At 36.8% G+C, this 16,360-nt stretch overlaps 1 protein-coding gene across 4 annotated transcripts in view; it reads left to right on the top strand.

Moving 5' to 3' along the window:
- The window catches only part of LOC105035757 (autophagy-related protein 2), a 32,406-nt gene extending 20,473 nt beyond the window's left edge, over positions 1 to 11,933 (top strand). For 2 of the 4 annotated variants that reach the window (XM_010911444.4, XM_010911445.4), the window contains exons 8-14: positions 1,004 to 1,117; positions 2,723 to 2,830; positions 2,937 to 3,069; positions 5,030 to 5,247; positions 10,601 to 10,797; positions 11,422 to 11,655; positions 11,746 to 11,933. In XM_010911444.4, coding sequence (XP_010909746.1) covers positions 1,004 to 1,117; positions 2,723 to 2,830; positions 2,937 to 3,069; positions 5,030 to 5,247; positions 10,601 to 10,797; positions 11,422 to 11,482 — 831 coding nt within the window. In that variant the 3' untranslated portion in view covers positions 11,483 to 11,655; positions 11,746 to 11,933. The remainder of the gene's footprint in view (positions 1 to 1,003; positions 1,118 to 2,722; positions 2,831 to 2,936; positions 3,070 to 5,029; positions 5,248 to 10,600; positions 10,798 to 11,421; positions 11,656 to 11,745) is intronic. The other 2 variants (XM_010911446.4, XM_010911447.4) reach the window with 1 other exon arrangement.
- The last annotated feature ends 4,427 nt before the right edge of the window (positions 11,934 to 16,360 follow it).

Genomic DNA, 16,360 nt, shown 5'->3' with positions numbered 1-16,360 from the left:
AAAAGTAAAGTCTTTCTTAAAACAGATGGGATAATTGTCGAAGTATAGATCATATGAATTTTCTAAAATTGGTTAAGAAGTATTTGTTGATTTGTTATTTTCACTAGAAATAAGCTATTAGCTTGTCCTTTACATAATCTCCATTCCTATGAGTTAGAAGATTACCAGTATGCACCACTTAGCCCACATTTTTGGTTCCTTCCCTCATGCGAGATATATGAAGTTTGTCTCATCTTGTGTATCCAAGACTTTGAGTTTGGGAGGTTGGAGCAATTAATTAACTGTAGACATGGGCCAACTATGGTATTGACAATCACAACATGTAGTTGGCCACTTGATGCATGAAGCCAATATAGCCAAAAGGAATGATCCAGAATCAGATGGACTAGTCATCTCAACTTACTTTTAATAGGATATGAAGATTGCAGGATATGAGATGCTTATTGGGCCCACAGGTCCGACACATACAAGATGCTTCACTTTTAGTATCAAGGCAATACAGGTGGGCCTTCCTTTTATCCAGGTCAATAGGGATGGAAGTGCATAAGGGTCTCATTTTTACACTAAAGAAAAAAGAATTACAATGTGCATATAAGCTGGTTTGACAAGCCATAGAAGATAGTACGAGCAATATGCTACTCTATTTTCCTTTTAAATTTAGTTTATATTTTCTTTAATTATCTATGCTGCGGCACTTGAATTTTTATCCCTATATCAATGTTTAATTGTAAATCATAGGACCTTAAAAACAGTTTGTTCCTCTATTTCTACTGATATAACTTTCATATTCTGTTCTTGCATTTTGTGTTATTACTCGCTAGGATGACACCATCTGGATCTAAAATTTAATGTGCTATACCATGCTGGTCGCTATGTTATGAGTGTCGTTCCATATCCTCTTCTTTATAAGAGCAAACTATGCTTCATGTTTGTATTGTAGGATACATTTAACTAAGATGGCAACTTCCAATGTCATGATTTATGATTTTAATGTTTATTTCAGAAATGTGTTGTAAGGCCCTTTGTTGTGCGTGTTGACTACATTCCTCGGCATTTTGATCCAGCAGCACTAAGAAAAGGAAACTATGCAGAACTTCTCAACTTAGTTGCATGGAAGGTAATTTTTAATTATTATATTGCCCTATTGCAGTTGATGTCTAATAGAGCTAATGACCTTCAAAGTTCAAACTGCAAATACTTGACATGAAAGGAGAATATCTGATTACAATAGAACTACCTAGTGACTAGAGAAGTGAAAGTGTTTTGAATACAAAACAATATTTCCATGGAGGCTAAAATTTATAGGGACCTGGTGACCCTGTTTTGTTGTGATAATAACCTTTCCCCTAATTCTACAGCAGCGATCAAATTTAAAACTTAATGTAATCTGCCAAGAAACATAATTTAATAAACCACTAAACAACATAACCACAATTTAAGACTGAATACTGATGCATTGTATTCTTGATGATCATTCCATTTCAGGGAAGTGATCACTGATATGTAACTGTAAGAACCATGTGAAAGATCCATTAGAGTCGATTCCAACATCTCTAAGTTTCCCGTAGTCTGTCATATCCTAGCTGATCCTCTTCTATCCCAAACCCTTGGCCCACTTTTAGTGAACTGAACAGCATAGAAAAAATTTAAAGAGCTACGAACCGTGTTATGTCTGGAGCCAGATGGCTCCTGACTGTTTCATCCAGTGACCCATTGGGTCCGGGTGGAGGGGCTAAATTCCAACTCACCCGTTTGTAATTAAGTTGATATTGGGTTAAGCTAGAGCTGTCCCTATGTTGAAAGACTCCACCAGAACCTATATATTCTGGGTGGTTTTGGGCAGGTTGTTGGGTGCAGGTCTGATTTTTCGGCACGCTAAGCATGCACTCTACATCACCTTTTTCTAGACACTTCTTGCTATGCATGTTCTCTCTATAGTGCCCAATACTTTGGTATACAATGATGCAAGCCTTACTGCTGTCATATGTAATGTACTAAAAGCCTAAACATGCCAAGATAATTACAAATGCAATAGCCACCCTCCACTTCATCCACCTTGCCCTGATTATATTAGGTTTGTCATAATCATCATTGTCATCTCTCTCTCTCTCTCTCTCTCTCTCTTTGTGTGTGTGTGTGTGTGTGTGTGTTCTCCTGTTTATCGATGTTAAACAGCAAAAATGGTCAAACTCATTTATCTCTCAGCTCTCTCTGTTCTCCTCTTTATTGATCCTAACAGCAAAAATGTTCACACTCGTTTATCTGTCAGCAGTCAGATTTTAGAGTGGCTTCATCCAAAACTATAAAATTTAGATAAACCATTTGACGATTTTTGTTAATTTTATTGAAACACAATGGTTCTTGAAGGTGTTAAAAATGATCATGCCTCCAAAGTGATGTTCTGGATTTTATAGTTTAGTAATTTGCATTCAAATTGAAAGTTCAAATATTTGTACTGCTACTAAATGCAAATTACTTGGGTTTAAGGTAAGTAAAACCAAGGGAGACATGCATTTGCAGGTGCCTGATGTTTGTGATCTACAATAAATTTAAGAGTTCTGTTAATACCCTCTATTTTAGTGTGCTCAACCAAGCAATTAATTTGAGTCATAATTTGATATTCATTTTTATATCTCTGCTGGTGTATTATCAACTATAATTTTCCTGTGGCTTTCCTGTAATTTAACTGCTGACATGATGTTATGTGGCTTATTTACTGCAGGGAATTGACTTGCATCTCAAACGTGTTTGTGCTGTTGGTGTTTATGGGTGGAGCAGCATCTGTGAAACAGTACTTGGGGAATGGTTGGAAGATATTTCTCACAACCAGGTTTTAACTTATTCTCTTCATGTTTGTCTTTAACAGAATAACAATTATACTGTATGATATACCAAAATTTTCATGCTAACTGGCAATGTATACATTTTCCTTTTAGGTTCATAAATTATTAAAAGGGCTTGCTCCTATAAGGTCATTGTTTGCTGTCAGTTCTGGCACATCTAAATTGGTTTCATTCCCAATTAAAAGTTACAGGAAAGATCACAAGTTGCTTAAGGGAATACAAAGAGGTAAGACAAATTCTGCAATTTTTAGGGAATGAATATATTCTACCACTTTTCTTGATAAGTAGTTGCTTCCTTTTTAACATTATAGTCTCCAATAAAACGACTGCATGAGACCACATAATTGACAATCATATAAGTGAAATAATTGGATGATCTGACACTTATCTCTAGAACAACACCAGAAGAATGACAAGAGGTAAGAAACACCATGACGGATGCACGTCTAAAAAGAATGTACACCAGCATTACAAATTGCACTCTATACCTCTAATGTGTTGCATTTGCATAGGAGTTACTTTGTTTTAGACCTTGGTTGGCATAAATAAGTCCATTTTACCACATAAAAACTCATTTTCATAAAAAATATATGTGTTACATATCCAAGAAATAGCTATGTGGCTACCAACATGCTTTAGTGGCTCCTAAAGTAGCTATGTGGTTTCAAATCATTTACGTGGTAACCATTTGACCTAAAGTCTGGCAAACTGTGCCGAGTCGGCCAGTTCGAGGCATATCGAACCAAACCAATCGGTTATTAGCATAGTTTATGGGCATGAATCAAGATGATAACCTCCTCCCCTCCTAACACTTTGAACCCTCGCCTCCCCTCCTCAACCCCCCCAACCTCAATCCCGCCTCTTCCTCCAGCCTCTCTCTCTCTCTCTCTGTGTGTGTGTGTGTGTGTCAAGGTTTGCTCGAAGCCCTCGTCGTGATCTCTTCCTCATCGTGAAGCTCTCGAAGCCTGTCAAAGCCCTTCTCTGGATCTAGCCTCTCTCCCTCATTGTGTAGCCCTCAAAAGTCCCCAAAACCCTCCCCCTCCAGATCTGGCCTCTCTTCGGCATCTCTCTCTCTCGTCGCAAAGCCCTTGAAGCCCATCCAAACTTGTCAAAGCCTGATTAGGAGAGTCCCCTCTCTCTTCCCCCTCCCCTCTCCTTCCTTTCCCCTGTCTCCTTCACTCCCTCTTTTCATTCCTCCTCCTCCCTCTCACCCTCCCTCTGCCCCACATTTTCTCTATTTCGATCATGGTATAGAATAGACCTATACCACAATATCGAACCGGTTGCCGGCTAGTATGAGCTCCGGTACTGGTCCGGCAGACCTTGATTTAACCATTATGTTTTTGGTTACATTTCAGCTGATATGTTAGACAATTATTTAGCTTGTTTAAAAGTTAAAAATGATAAACCTAGTAGTTGATTTGTAATCTTGAGTTCAATGTTTAGTATATAGATTACCGATGATTAATCTGATGATTCGAATATATATGTAATATGCTATTTAAATAGAATTTTTTGATTGTATTGGATTTTTATATCATCTGTTCTCCCTTCGAAGGTACCACATAACCTTGAATGTGATGCATGTGTTACTCCACTAAACAATTCGTGCTAAGATGAGAGAAACAGGTCCCTTGGTTTATTGCCTAAGTCTATCATTTATTCCCATGCAACTTAATTGCTTTCAATAGTGTTAGCGGTTAAAAAAGTTCTCTACCCAATTGCTCCAATGAACATTGTGCATGCATCCCCTTATCTCTCATCTCAATTTCTCTCTCTAAATATGATTACTACACTTCTTTATTTTTTTCAAGGTATTTTTGTTTTTTCAAGCTGAATAGATTTTTTATACATCTTCCTTTGTCATCCAGCACACAGATCTTGCTTATAGGATTCCTGTATTTTGCATCTGTATTCTGTGCTTCCAGAACTAGTTCCATTGTCTAGCCACAATGATTTTGCATAGGAGCTTCTTATCATTCCATGCTGCATCTAATGTTTGAATCTCAAGCCCTATTCATTTTGGCATGATGACTATTTCATTTTATGGAGGATAATTTTAATTGACTTATTTTATGTTTGGGCATCTGATGTTTAAAGGGAGTCTTATGTTGCGTTGTCCCTTTCTTTTTCCTGTTATGACTGCATTTTGAACAACCAATATGCATTAAAATGTATTTATTTAGACACACTATTTGCAGGAGCAATTGCTTTTATTAGAAGCATATCAATTGAAGCTGTTGGGCTAGGGGTGCATTTGGCAGCTGGAGCCCATGAGATCTTGCTTCAAACAGAATACATCCTTACAAGCATTCCATCATCTGGATTGTTATCTGAAACAAACAGAAGAAAATGTAATATAAGATCCAATCAACCTGAAGATGCACAACAGGGGATCTGGCAGGTAGACTTCCTTGAGCAGTGTAACTATGATTTGATAGTAAAATGCATTCTTCATGAATATCAAATGTTTGGCTGATTTTGATGCAAATTCAGGTATTGATTGCTTGGTTCAAAATAAGCAGAATTAATTCATAGGATTTTATAGATAGATTTAATAATTGGTTTTTTAGGCGCACATTAGACAAATGTGAAGCTTGACCTGATAAGAAACCAAATTTTAATATATTGTTGCTTGAGATGTCATCCACAGTCACAAGCTGGGATTTAGTATTTACCTGTCATATGCTAAAGTTTGTAATTTAGGTGGGGCATGGGGCTTGAAAAGTGAGTTGTTAGCTGATATTGGAAGTTTCTCAATGAAAAGGCATGATATTAAGAATATAAAGACTAAAATAATTTGTGAAATGTCTACAAAGAAGTAATAAAAATGGAAAATGAACTATTCTTCCTAAACATGGAAGGAAAGAAAAATAATTTCACAACAAGAAAGATTTTTCTTAAAGAAGATAAATTGGAGAATCATCACATCCAAGGTAAGCTAAACCGGTACTTTGTCCTGTACCGATTAGCTATTGGTTCAGTATAGTACCAGTTCGGTACTGTTCCGACACATGGTATGGGTAGGCGTGCCAATTCCAAACCGGCATGCCTTTTCTTTTTTTTTTTTTTAAGATTTAATGATCTGTAATCATTTTTTTGGGTTTTTGAATGATTTTAAGTTTTTAACTCTAATTTGATGTTTGTTGATGTCTTTAGACATTTTTATTGTGGTTAAAATCTTAATTTGGTGTTTTTATCACCCGATACATCTTAAATGACACTGTTTGACCGTACATAGACCATGATTATTTGATGAAATGCAAAATTATTGCTTCTAACTTTTATATGAGTGGAGTTAAGATTCTGATCTAGAAGTGATAAAGTCTTAGAGTAGGTTGTATAAAACCGAAACAATGACAGTCTTTAGAGGCTAAAGCAGTAGGCCGAAACCAAAATGAAAAGGAAAAAGCAAGTGATCTTGGCTTCTCACTTTAAGAGAAGCAACCTACAACATCTAAAATCGATTAGTAAAATACAAAATGTATGATGATGCAATCAATTCGATGTATTTAAAGTATAACATACATACCAAATCTAAAATCTCATCGAGTGATGATGTATCTTGTAGACATTGGGGTCATCTTCATATGTAGAGGGCTCAACCCAATGCTCCAGCCACATGGCCCCTACTCCTATAAGCTCATCAGGCCGCCATAATGTACATTGTCTTGATTGTCCCTGTACATCCTTTAGGTGATGGTGTTGCTCTTTTCTGGGGGGTGGGGATGTCATCTGCTCAATATTGCGGTTGTGGAGCAATCCATTAGAATATACTGGAAGCAAATTCTGACCCATAAGGTGCCTTAGGTTGTATAGGATAGTAGCCATTGGAGGATGACGTGTCTGAAGCACCAGATCTGTAAGGAAAATAGCCGGCACTATATCCATAGGATTCTAAACCTGATATATTGAGGGATCCTACCCCACATACTATATCATTTGTAACAGCCTAATATCCATGATAACCTCAAGGATGCTTTCTCTAATGTGCAATCATATCCTCGTGGTTTCTTAGTCATGCACTGTAATCCGTATTCTGCATGGCATGAGTGAATTGGGACTCTTTAGTGAATCGAATTCCACCTTGGGGCTATGAACCATATGTGGTGATCTAACCTCCTCCTTGGCCACCAAATGCATCATCAGTGCTACTCCCATTTGACTGTGAGGGCTCCTTGGTATTTGAATTTGACTCTACTCTCCCATGAGTCATGCACATGTGGGGTGTGCGTTTGATGCACAGGCCCGAGTAGGCTCGCGCAAGCGGACTGGGAGCTAGGTGCGACCGGGTTAGGCTTGACTGCAACAGCAAATGGTCTTGATTCTGATATGAATCGCCTGGTTCACACCGATACCACTTGGAACCGATAGGTTCGGAATGGTTTACTAGGTTTTCTAATTGTGAGGGCCAAACCATCTTGATTTTTGGATAGTATGGTACAATATGCCCATACCACTCGGTTCGGGATGGAATGGCATACCTTGATTATATTTGCTAGGTTGGTAGATAAGGAATGCATGCTAAATACTATTTAAAACCATCCCATCAAGAATTGCTAACCTACACAAGATACCTAAAGATACATGCAGAAAAATTAAGATGAGTTTTAGTGTTCATATAATCATGGTATTGACAATATATTATATTTCGCTTTCACAAACAAATTGTGCATTCTTAAGCATCTTGAATGTGTGTATTGATGACTATTGCTTGTTAGACAGCACTAAAGAAAAATTCAAAGAAAGCTTCATAACATAATTTATGAAATTCTCTTAACCTAGCTGAAAAACAGACCCTAAAATTATTACTTGTTAAAACCATATTGGAATCGTTGGATTTATCATATGGGATTCAAAAGTATGACTCAACATTTTTCCAAAATCAAGGACATAGATTCAGCATGAGTGGTATTGTAGTGACCTAGTACTTCACCCCAAAAAGCTAGCCAAAAGGCTATCCATTTGGGTCTTTGCCACTGCAAGTACCCAAGACTTAACCTAACACACACTGATGTGGGAATAAACACACCTGCATGGGTCATCAAACGGCTCCCGTATTCAAATGTGGGACTAAAACCATCTCGCAGGTTATCACACACTTCCACCATTTAAATCCTAGCATCCTTATCAGAAAAGGGTCCAATCACCAACACGTCACATTGTAGTCAGACCTAAAAGGGCCATGTTGTAGTGTACCATTGTTAACATGGATCATGGGTTGGGTTAGCTCTGATAGCATTTGTAATGGCCTAGAATGTCACTCTAAAAGGCTAGCCTCAAGTTTATGGATCGGGGTCGTTGAACCTGCTTAAGGACCCAAGACCTCCCTTGCGCACCTCAATGTGGGACTAAACATGCCTGCACAGGTTATCACAAGTATCATATGAAATGCGCTGGTATATTGATACATGATGCATGTGGTTGATTTTGCATGCCTTTTTTTGTTAGAGTTATGCATGTTGAACATTTTTCAACATCTGTCAACCTTACATGTTGAGGTTGTAGACATGGTCACCATACAAATCAACTGTTCCAATATTCTTTGAAAGAGTGAACCTCATAAAGAAGGGTGAGAAGTGCCCATAAATTGAGATTTTGAATATACAGGATTTGAGTGTTTTAAAAAGGTAATGAGCTTTTATAAATATTCTTGATCATAGTTATCAAATTGACTACATTCTATGCTCCAAAAGTCACACTTTTGTCAATGTTCTAACTAAATGATATGGTCTATGCTTTAATTATGGTCATGGCTAAATCAAAAATGACCTTCAGCGATCTCTGGACCTGAACATCTGAGGATAATCTCCATCATTCCTCACTTGATCAAATGGAAAGGAAATCAGAAGATACAGAAAATTCTCAAAAAAACTTTGGAGATGATAAACTAAAACCTAGTTATTATTTGATAGAGTTAGACATTTGTGTTTAATGATTGTGTGACCCACAAGCATCTGATAGTGATAACTAGAAAAACAATTACTGCACTTAGGATCAACTAAGGTGTACAATCCTGGCAATGAAAGGTTAAGGGAATATTGTATGTACAAACTATTATAATTAGTGAATGAAGACTTGGTTTTCAAATATAAACTTCCAAAACCTCTTATTAGATATATGCTGGGTCTTTATGTAGATTGATGTCTTTCAAATTAGATTAAAATGTTCATACTAATGTTAATGCATGAAAAAGAGAAGTGCAAAGAAATTCTTGATCTCCCTTTGGCTGCATTGTTGTGTTTGGGAATCTAGGGATAAAGGATGAGAAATACCAACAGTCTAGACTAAGAGACACCAATAAAATGGTATTTGTTTGGAAGGGACATGATTGCCTAGATTTGCCTCTTTTTGAATGGTTTACCTATTGTAACGCCACAGTTTCAATTCCAAAATTCAGCCTGGAGTACAGAGACTGAATCTTAAAGTTTACCATGTTTGGTATGCTCTATGTTCGGTCAAGGATAGCTTGTAACCATAAGAAGTTTTAATTCCTCAGAGATGTATGGTACTGGAATGACTGGCCTATGCTGTCAGTCCCTTAATCCTTGATCATCTCTATGCTGTTGGGTCGTTAATCCTTGATCATCTCTATTACAACTTTTTGGTACCAGCATGCCTTTTCTTTGTGCATCTTTTTGATCGATACAACAAATCCATAAACAAAAAGTAATATTTATCCCAGCAATACAATCTCGATCAAGATTTGCTATATTGGTGCGTACCACCTCATATTGGGTGTACTGTATTGTACCAGTATCGAACCAAGTCTTAGTATAGAGGGATTACTGCTTCTCGGCATGCCGAACTGACCTTTGTGTTTGGCATACCGACATTTTTACCTGCATGGTACTAGTATAAGGTCCGGTACCAAGAAGATGAAACTTGATCTTGATTTTATAAATGTTACTTTGACCTCACTTCCTTTATGAAAGCATGTCCTATGAAATAAAATCTGTTATATCAGTTCTCACAATCACTGTTTGATATCCTCATCCTTTTCACTCAAAGTCCTCAAACTTGTACTTTTGACCTCTCGCTGGTCATCTCTAGCCTCATTTACATTTAAGACCATGATAAATGTTTAATTCAGCTCAAATTCCATAGTTCTTCAGTGGCATTTACAAACATCAGTTTGATAGTATTCAGTGCATCTCACCATGGGCCACTAGGCTGCAAATTTTGTTAAGTATTGATCTTCATTTTGTAAGATTTGCCTATGTAATTCTGTGACTCTTAGTATGGAACATTAAAGGGTGATACATTTATCTAGATATATGGTAAAAGTTTTCATGAATATTTTCTTGACAATGGAGAATGGAGCATCCAGATAGGAAAGGCCATTGTAATATTTCATGACTTATTATTTGGGTTTGTTTTCAATGAGTCTGGTTTGCTTCCATATTTGTTTGTCCCTTCTGTAAAAAATAAACTGCAGCTATAAGGTGAAGTAAAAGAAAGTTTGCTATGGTTTAATTAAGAGCGTTTGACTTACATTTAACAGCATGAAGTTTGTTTATTGCATAAGATCAGACCTTGTACTTTTTTATAGGTAAAATTAACCAATTCATTAAACCTGTTTTGTTAGGAGTAGCTTTTATTATAAGCAGAATATGTTGTAGATCTCCTCGTCCATACTTGATTTGCATGCTTAACTTGTTTCCAGCCTGTTTGGGATCTGCTTTTGCTTATAGGCCATTTTCCATTTCATGTTAGGCTCTATGTAGTTTGACGAGTCTTTTCCCTCTTGTCTGCAGGCTTATGAGAGTCTTAGTGATGGTCTTAGTAGGACTGCCTCTGCTTTACTTGGGACTCCTCTAAAGGCTTACCAGCGTGGTGCTGGTGCAGGATCAGCTCTGGCAACTGCTTTCCGGGCAGCTCCTGCTGCTGCTGTAGCTCCTGTCTCTGCTTCTGCTCGTGCAGTGCACTGCACACTTCTTGGACTTAGAAACAGGTTATTTCTTTGCTTGCATTGCTTAAGTGGAAACATTTGCTACAGTTAATTTATACACCTTAGGCAAATACCTTATACATCATAATCCAGGCAACTTGTTCAGTTCAGTTGGACCATTCTGTATTTATGGACTTGATGCACAAGATACATGAGCCTGTGCATGGAAACTGGTATGTTTGGCAGTGTTGTGTAGTGGAGTGATTAATTTTCACAAACTTGAAGAGTTTCAAGAATATAGCACTTCGCAAAAGTATGGGTGTTTTAGGTATTCAATTTCTTCATGAAAACAATTAGAGAACTGGATTAAAACGACCTATTGGGACTGGATTCTTTGGTGTCTAAGCTGGACAATTTGAATACTTGGTGTCATTTTTCTGGCACTGCTTTAGCAATCTGGTACAAAACAACATAGTTTATACTTGATAAGATTGTAGTATGGTAAGTGAAAATATAATGATAATATAAGAATAGGTCACTAAGACACTAACCGGATAGCACATACTGTGGGCATTTTCTTTTCTTTTGTCTTCTGGGGATGACCGTGTTTTATGAACTGTGCTGGTGCACAGACATCTCTTACCAGCAGCTCAGTGCCCTTGCTAACTATTAAGTTTCGAACTGCAGCCTAGATCCAGAACATAAAAAAGAATCTATGGGGAAATATTTGGGATCTTCTCCATCATAAAATTACAAAAAGTAACAGTACAGCTTGCTAGTTGGTTGCAATAACATTCCTGCTTGCATCGTTGGAAGGAACATGAAGCCGTATCCTTGATCCTTGTCATTTTGGCAGAATTCATTTAGTTTATGAGTTGGATATTTTCTCATCCAAATTCAGGTTACAGCTGCATGTAAAAGGTAAGTTATCATGGAATTATGGTTAAGTTTGCCTGTGTGATGGGCCACAATTTTTTTCAAACATTGATTGCTTTTCTCTGGATGATGCAGGTGTATAGCAATTTAAACAGAGATTCTTTGTGGAACAGAATAAGACAGTAATCCCTGTACAATATGTAAATAAATATACGACCTTGTCATTCACTCAGCCATATAATTGTAATATGCCTGTAATCAGTTTATGTTTACAGTTTTGCACCACATTAATTGTAATGTTTATGGCTCCTTATTTGTTTGAATAGGAATGTTTCTCCTGATTACTTCTGAAGGCAACCTCAGCCGCAACTAGGCTAGATCGAAGAAACGTGCATTTTTGTGTGCTCATAGAAGTCATAGCTGTTGTGTCTGCTGCTGGTAGACGAATGAGATGCGCTTTATGCATGGAAAATGTTTTGTAACCCATGATTTACCCTAGTGTGTGCTAACTGGATTTTGGTGAGTCACCAAGGACAATATAAGCATTTTTGCCCTGACAACACCCCAACCCTCTCTGAATTGCACAAAAGTTTAATCTGCTGAATGGTGCTTTCATATATAAGAAGGCTGGGTGATTAACAGTAGAGAGTCCCTTGTATCAGATTTTTGCATACAAAATATCCAATATCACTTTCTGATGACCATTTTGTGTTCCCCATTGCCGACCTCACATTGCCCTCCCACTTACCTCCTGTCAGTGGCCCACTTTTGGGGAGGATTATAGTAATCCAAGCACGTCATCCTTCTACGCCTCCCTGGTGGCAATAAGGGCATTGACTGAACATCTTGCTCTTCTGTGGGTTCTATTTCAGTCCGTCTCCTGCACAATGAGCACGCTCAAAAAGTGAATTCAGCCATAGCGCATACTTTTAAGATGCATATGGATTTCCTCGGATACAATTACAACCTTGAGCCTATAATGTGGACGTCTTGGGCCAGAGAGGAACCAAGAGTTTAAGACCTGGAAGATGGGGAGACCGAGGATGGTGTAATGACATTCAAATCCGGTGTAGTCCTGATTTGCTTCTTAGGGGTGAAAATGGGTCGGGTTGACCCATCCAACTCATGTAGATCCAAATCTGAACTGTTTGAAAAGATTTGTGGGACGGTTGATTTCTAAAATTAGATCTATTTTATTTTTCTTGTTGGGTATAGATTTATTGAATTTTGATCGAATTCAATCTGATCTATCTAACCTAATTTGGATCTACTATATGGATTCGAACGATCAAAGTCATATCCATTATTCTCTCAAGTCCAAACCTCAGTGCTCGACTCCGTGAGACCATGACTTCATCATTACAAATGGCTCTCTTAGTCATGGTATTGATATATTGGTGTTGCAAAGATTGCATTGAGAAATAAAGCTAGGATGGCCTTTCGATCATTTGCCCCAAGCCCTCCATGTTGTTGTCGGGTTCGCAGTGGAAATAGCATCGTATTGTTAAAGAGCTCATTCTTTGTAGGTTGACTGTGTTCCTATGTAGATGGACAAGCTGATATATAGTATTACCACTGTGGACTTATTTTGGGTAGTTGTTATGGTACTTCCATTTTCTTTTTATGTGGTATGGACTTGTCACCATCCTAGATATTGCTTCTGGCAGTATTCCTGCATGCTGTGCAGATGGTTATAATATTGTATAGTTCGTATTCATAGGGTGAGGTCATCATCATTGATATGAATGATGAATTGTGCTGTGATGGAAGTGTTATTCAGGCATAAGCCAACTCTTGGGAGCAAATGTTTTGAATGGTTGTGCTAAATCCAGACTAATCTTCTTCTGATGAATGGCTTGCAAATTTACTGCTACCTCTCAGCTCTACGGTGCAGTTCGCTGGTTGTGCCAGCTGTTGGGAATTAGTAAAGTTAGTCTAGAACTATGGGACTTCATAATTGCAAGAGCGTACATTTGCCATTATGACTATATTGAAGCTTTTTCTCCATAAAGAAATAAATGCACTTGGTTGTTACATCCTGTTCTATATTTTCTTATGAAGAAATCTTTTACTTGGCTTTTCTTTTGAAGTACCATATGGCCTCATTGTAGTCCTCAGATTCATCAGTATGTTAAAGTCGTCTTATCTTTTGTTACATCATTTGTTAGTTATGCTGGAACAGTTCTAATTCAAGGAATGAGATAACAAATCATTGTTCTGTCACGTCCTCGATACGAAATTTTGAATCAAGGATCATGGCAACCACCGCATACTCATAGAAAACTCTTTCCATAAGCATGCAAGACATCTTATCATGCTATTCAAAAACAACAGCGGAATAATTAGACAATAATTCAAATCTAAAATATAACGATCTAAATTTCTTCTTTAATATCTCAATAAATTCAACAATGATTCATAGGTCTTACATCAAATTCAATAAGACTTTCAACCTAAATTAAAAATATGGAGATTTTGCTTCTGATCATTCTTCCATTCATATCTTGTATCATCTTAATTCCTCAACATCTGTAAAAACAGTAAAATAGGAGATAATGAGCTAGACAGCCCAGTAAGCAATGATCACTTCTCAACAGATTTCATCAGGCATTTAAGTAAATAATCATTTACAGAAAATAAGCATATAAAGTTCATCAATTCGAAATCAATTTCAATTATGCAACATAATTCATGCCAAATTCATTTCTTTTTCGAAAATTCAAGTTTCTTTTCATATTTCAATTTCTTTCATTCTTAAATTCTTTTCGTCAACCATGAGCTATGACCACATTTTTCCTGTGGCAGGGTCATAATACCGCGTATCTTCTTGCGGTGAGCTGCGAATCATCTGGCAGCAAAGTCCTTCGGAGCCGCTGGTCTCTCTGACAGTTTGTCGCTGGTCTCTCTGACGACGTAAACCCTTAGGACAAATCAATTTCCAACGTATATGCCCCCATTGGCAGGATCCTTTACATAGTCAGGTTGTCAATTCATAATGTTCTTATATCATAATTCTTCATAAATCATATTTCATATTCTAATTTCGATAATAAAACATATAATCATGTAGTATCGAAATAAATCAATATAATGCATCATGGAATCAATATGTTCAATCATGCTTCATCATAATATTTCAAATAAGATATTTTCATAACAAAATACCATTCATCCAATTCATGCATCGTTTCACAAATCATGTCAGAAAAACACATTATAATTTGTCGATAAATCTAGAAAAAGTGAAACATTACTTACCTCGAACGCATTCCAATAAACCCACATAATTCTATAAATTTTTTTTTCAAAAATTTTATTCGTAGATTATATCGCGATATCCCATTATCAAACATCCACAATCCTATACAGAATCAATTTCAATAATTAGAAAGAATACGAATACCATATTTCAACGGTTTAAATTGGATTCGATCATCTAATTTTATCTAATCAAAATCTAATTAGGACCTAAATGATCCAAAGTTTGACTATCAGATCAAATCGAATTCGAAGTGATAGGATCGAGATTTCTTCATCGATTTCATAAAATCAAGTGGAGAGAGACAATTAGAGGAGAGAGAATTCATGAGGTACAATTCGAATTGATCAAGTGACACAATCCAATATTACGATTGGTCCAATATCTCGATTGATAAAATCAACATGATCAAATCAAATCATGGCTAGATCGAAATCATGGATGATCAAATCTAAGGATTCATGGTCTGATCAAGATGGGCGCTAGTACGCTGTTTGACAATCATGGATCAGGGTTCTTCATTAGAATCAGACCAGGACTATTAAAAGAAATTTCTTCATTCACTAACCTTTTTAGAGAGAGAATCAATCAAGAGAAAATATTTTAGAGAGAGAAAATTTTAGAGAGAGAAAACTCATCTTGAATTCTTCAGACAATATGATTCAACAAATTCGATCGATCAGATCAAATCATGCTAAGATTATCATGTGGATAATTCAATAAAATCATGAAAAATAGAATCTTAAAAATACCTAATCTGATCAAAGTGGATGTTGGTGTACCATCCGACGATCACAGATCAAAAATTCATCACGAGGATTATTTAAATTCATCATCATTCTTATCAAAATTTTAGAAATCTTAGGAGAGAGAAATAATCTAGAGGAAGAATTTTAGAGAGAAAGTAGAGAGAGAAAGTCCAATTTTAGAGAGAGAAAATACTAGTTCAGGCTGAAGAAAGAGAGGAAAGAGAGAGAAACTCTCTTTCTCATATTTTATTATTTATATCATTATTTATTAATTAATTAATTTATTTTTCTTTCTTCTTTTCTTTCTTCTTTTTTTTTCTTTTTTCTTCACGGAAGAGAGAGGAGAAAATCCTATTTATTATTATTATATTATTATTATATTATTTTCTTCTTCTTTTTATCTTTTTTTAATCTTTTCTTTTCCTTCTTTTTCTTTTCTTTTTCTTGTTCTTTTCTTTTCCTTCTTTTTCTTTTCTTTTTCTTTTCTTTTTTCTTTTCTTTTTCTTCTTTTTTCTTCTTCTCGTGGGTTCTTTTGGGCCGAGACAGGGGATCTCACAACCCCCTATTGGCAGGCCGAACGGTGGTGCAACCAAGTGGGGTGGCCATCGACAGGAGAGGGCGACCCGACGACGAGAGGAGGGCCAAACCGGTGGTCGGCGGTGACCACCGGCATCGAAAAAATCGAAAAAAAAATGGGCAAAAATAGAGGTTCTTCCGCAACAAAATCTGATGACTCCGACGC

Source organism: Elaeis guineensis, chromosome 3, assembly GCF_000442705.2.
Source record: "Elaeis guineensis isolate ETL-2024a chromosome 3, EG11, whole genome shotgun sequence".
Lineage (NCBI taxonomy): Eukaryota > Viridiplantae > Streptophyta > Magnoliopsida > Arecales > Arecaceae > Elaeis > Elaeis guineensis.
The sequence above is the reverse complement of the archived record's forward strand: the minus strand, read 5'-3'. Positions and strand labels throughout refer to the sequence as shown.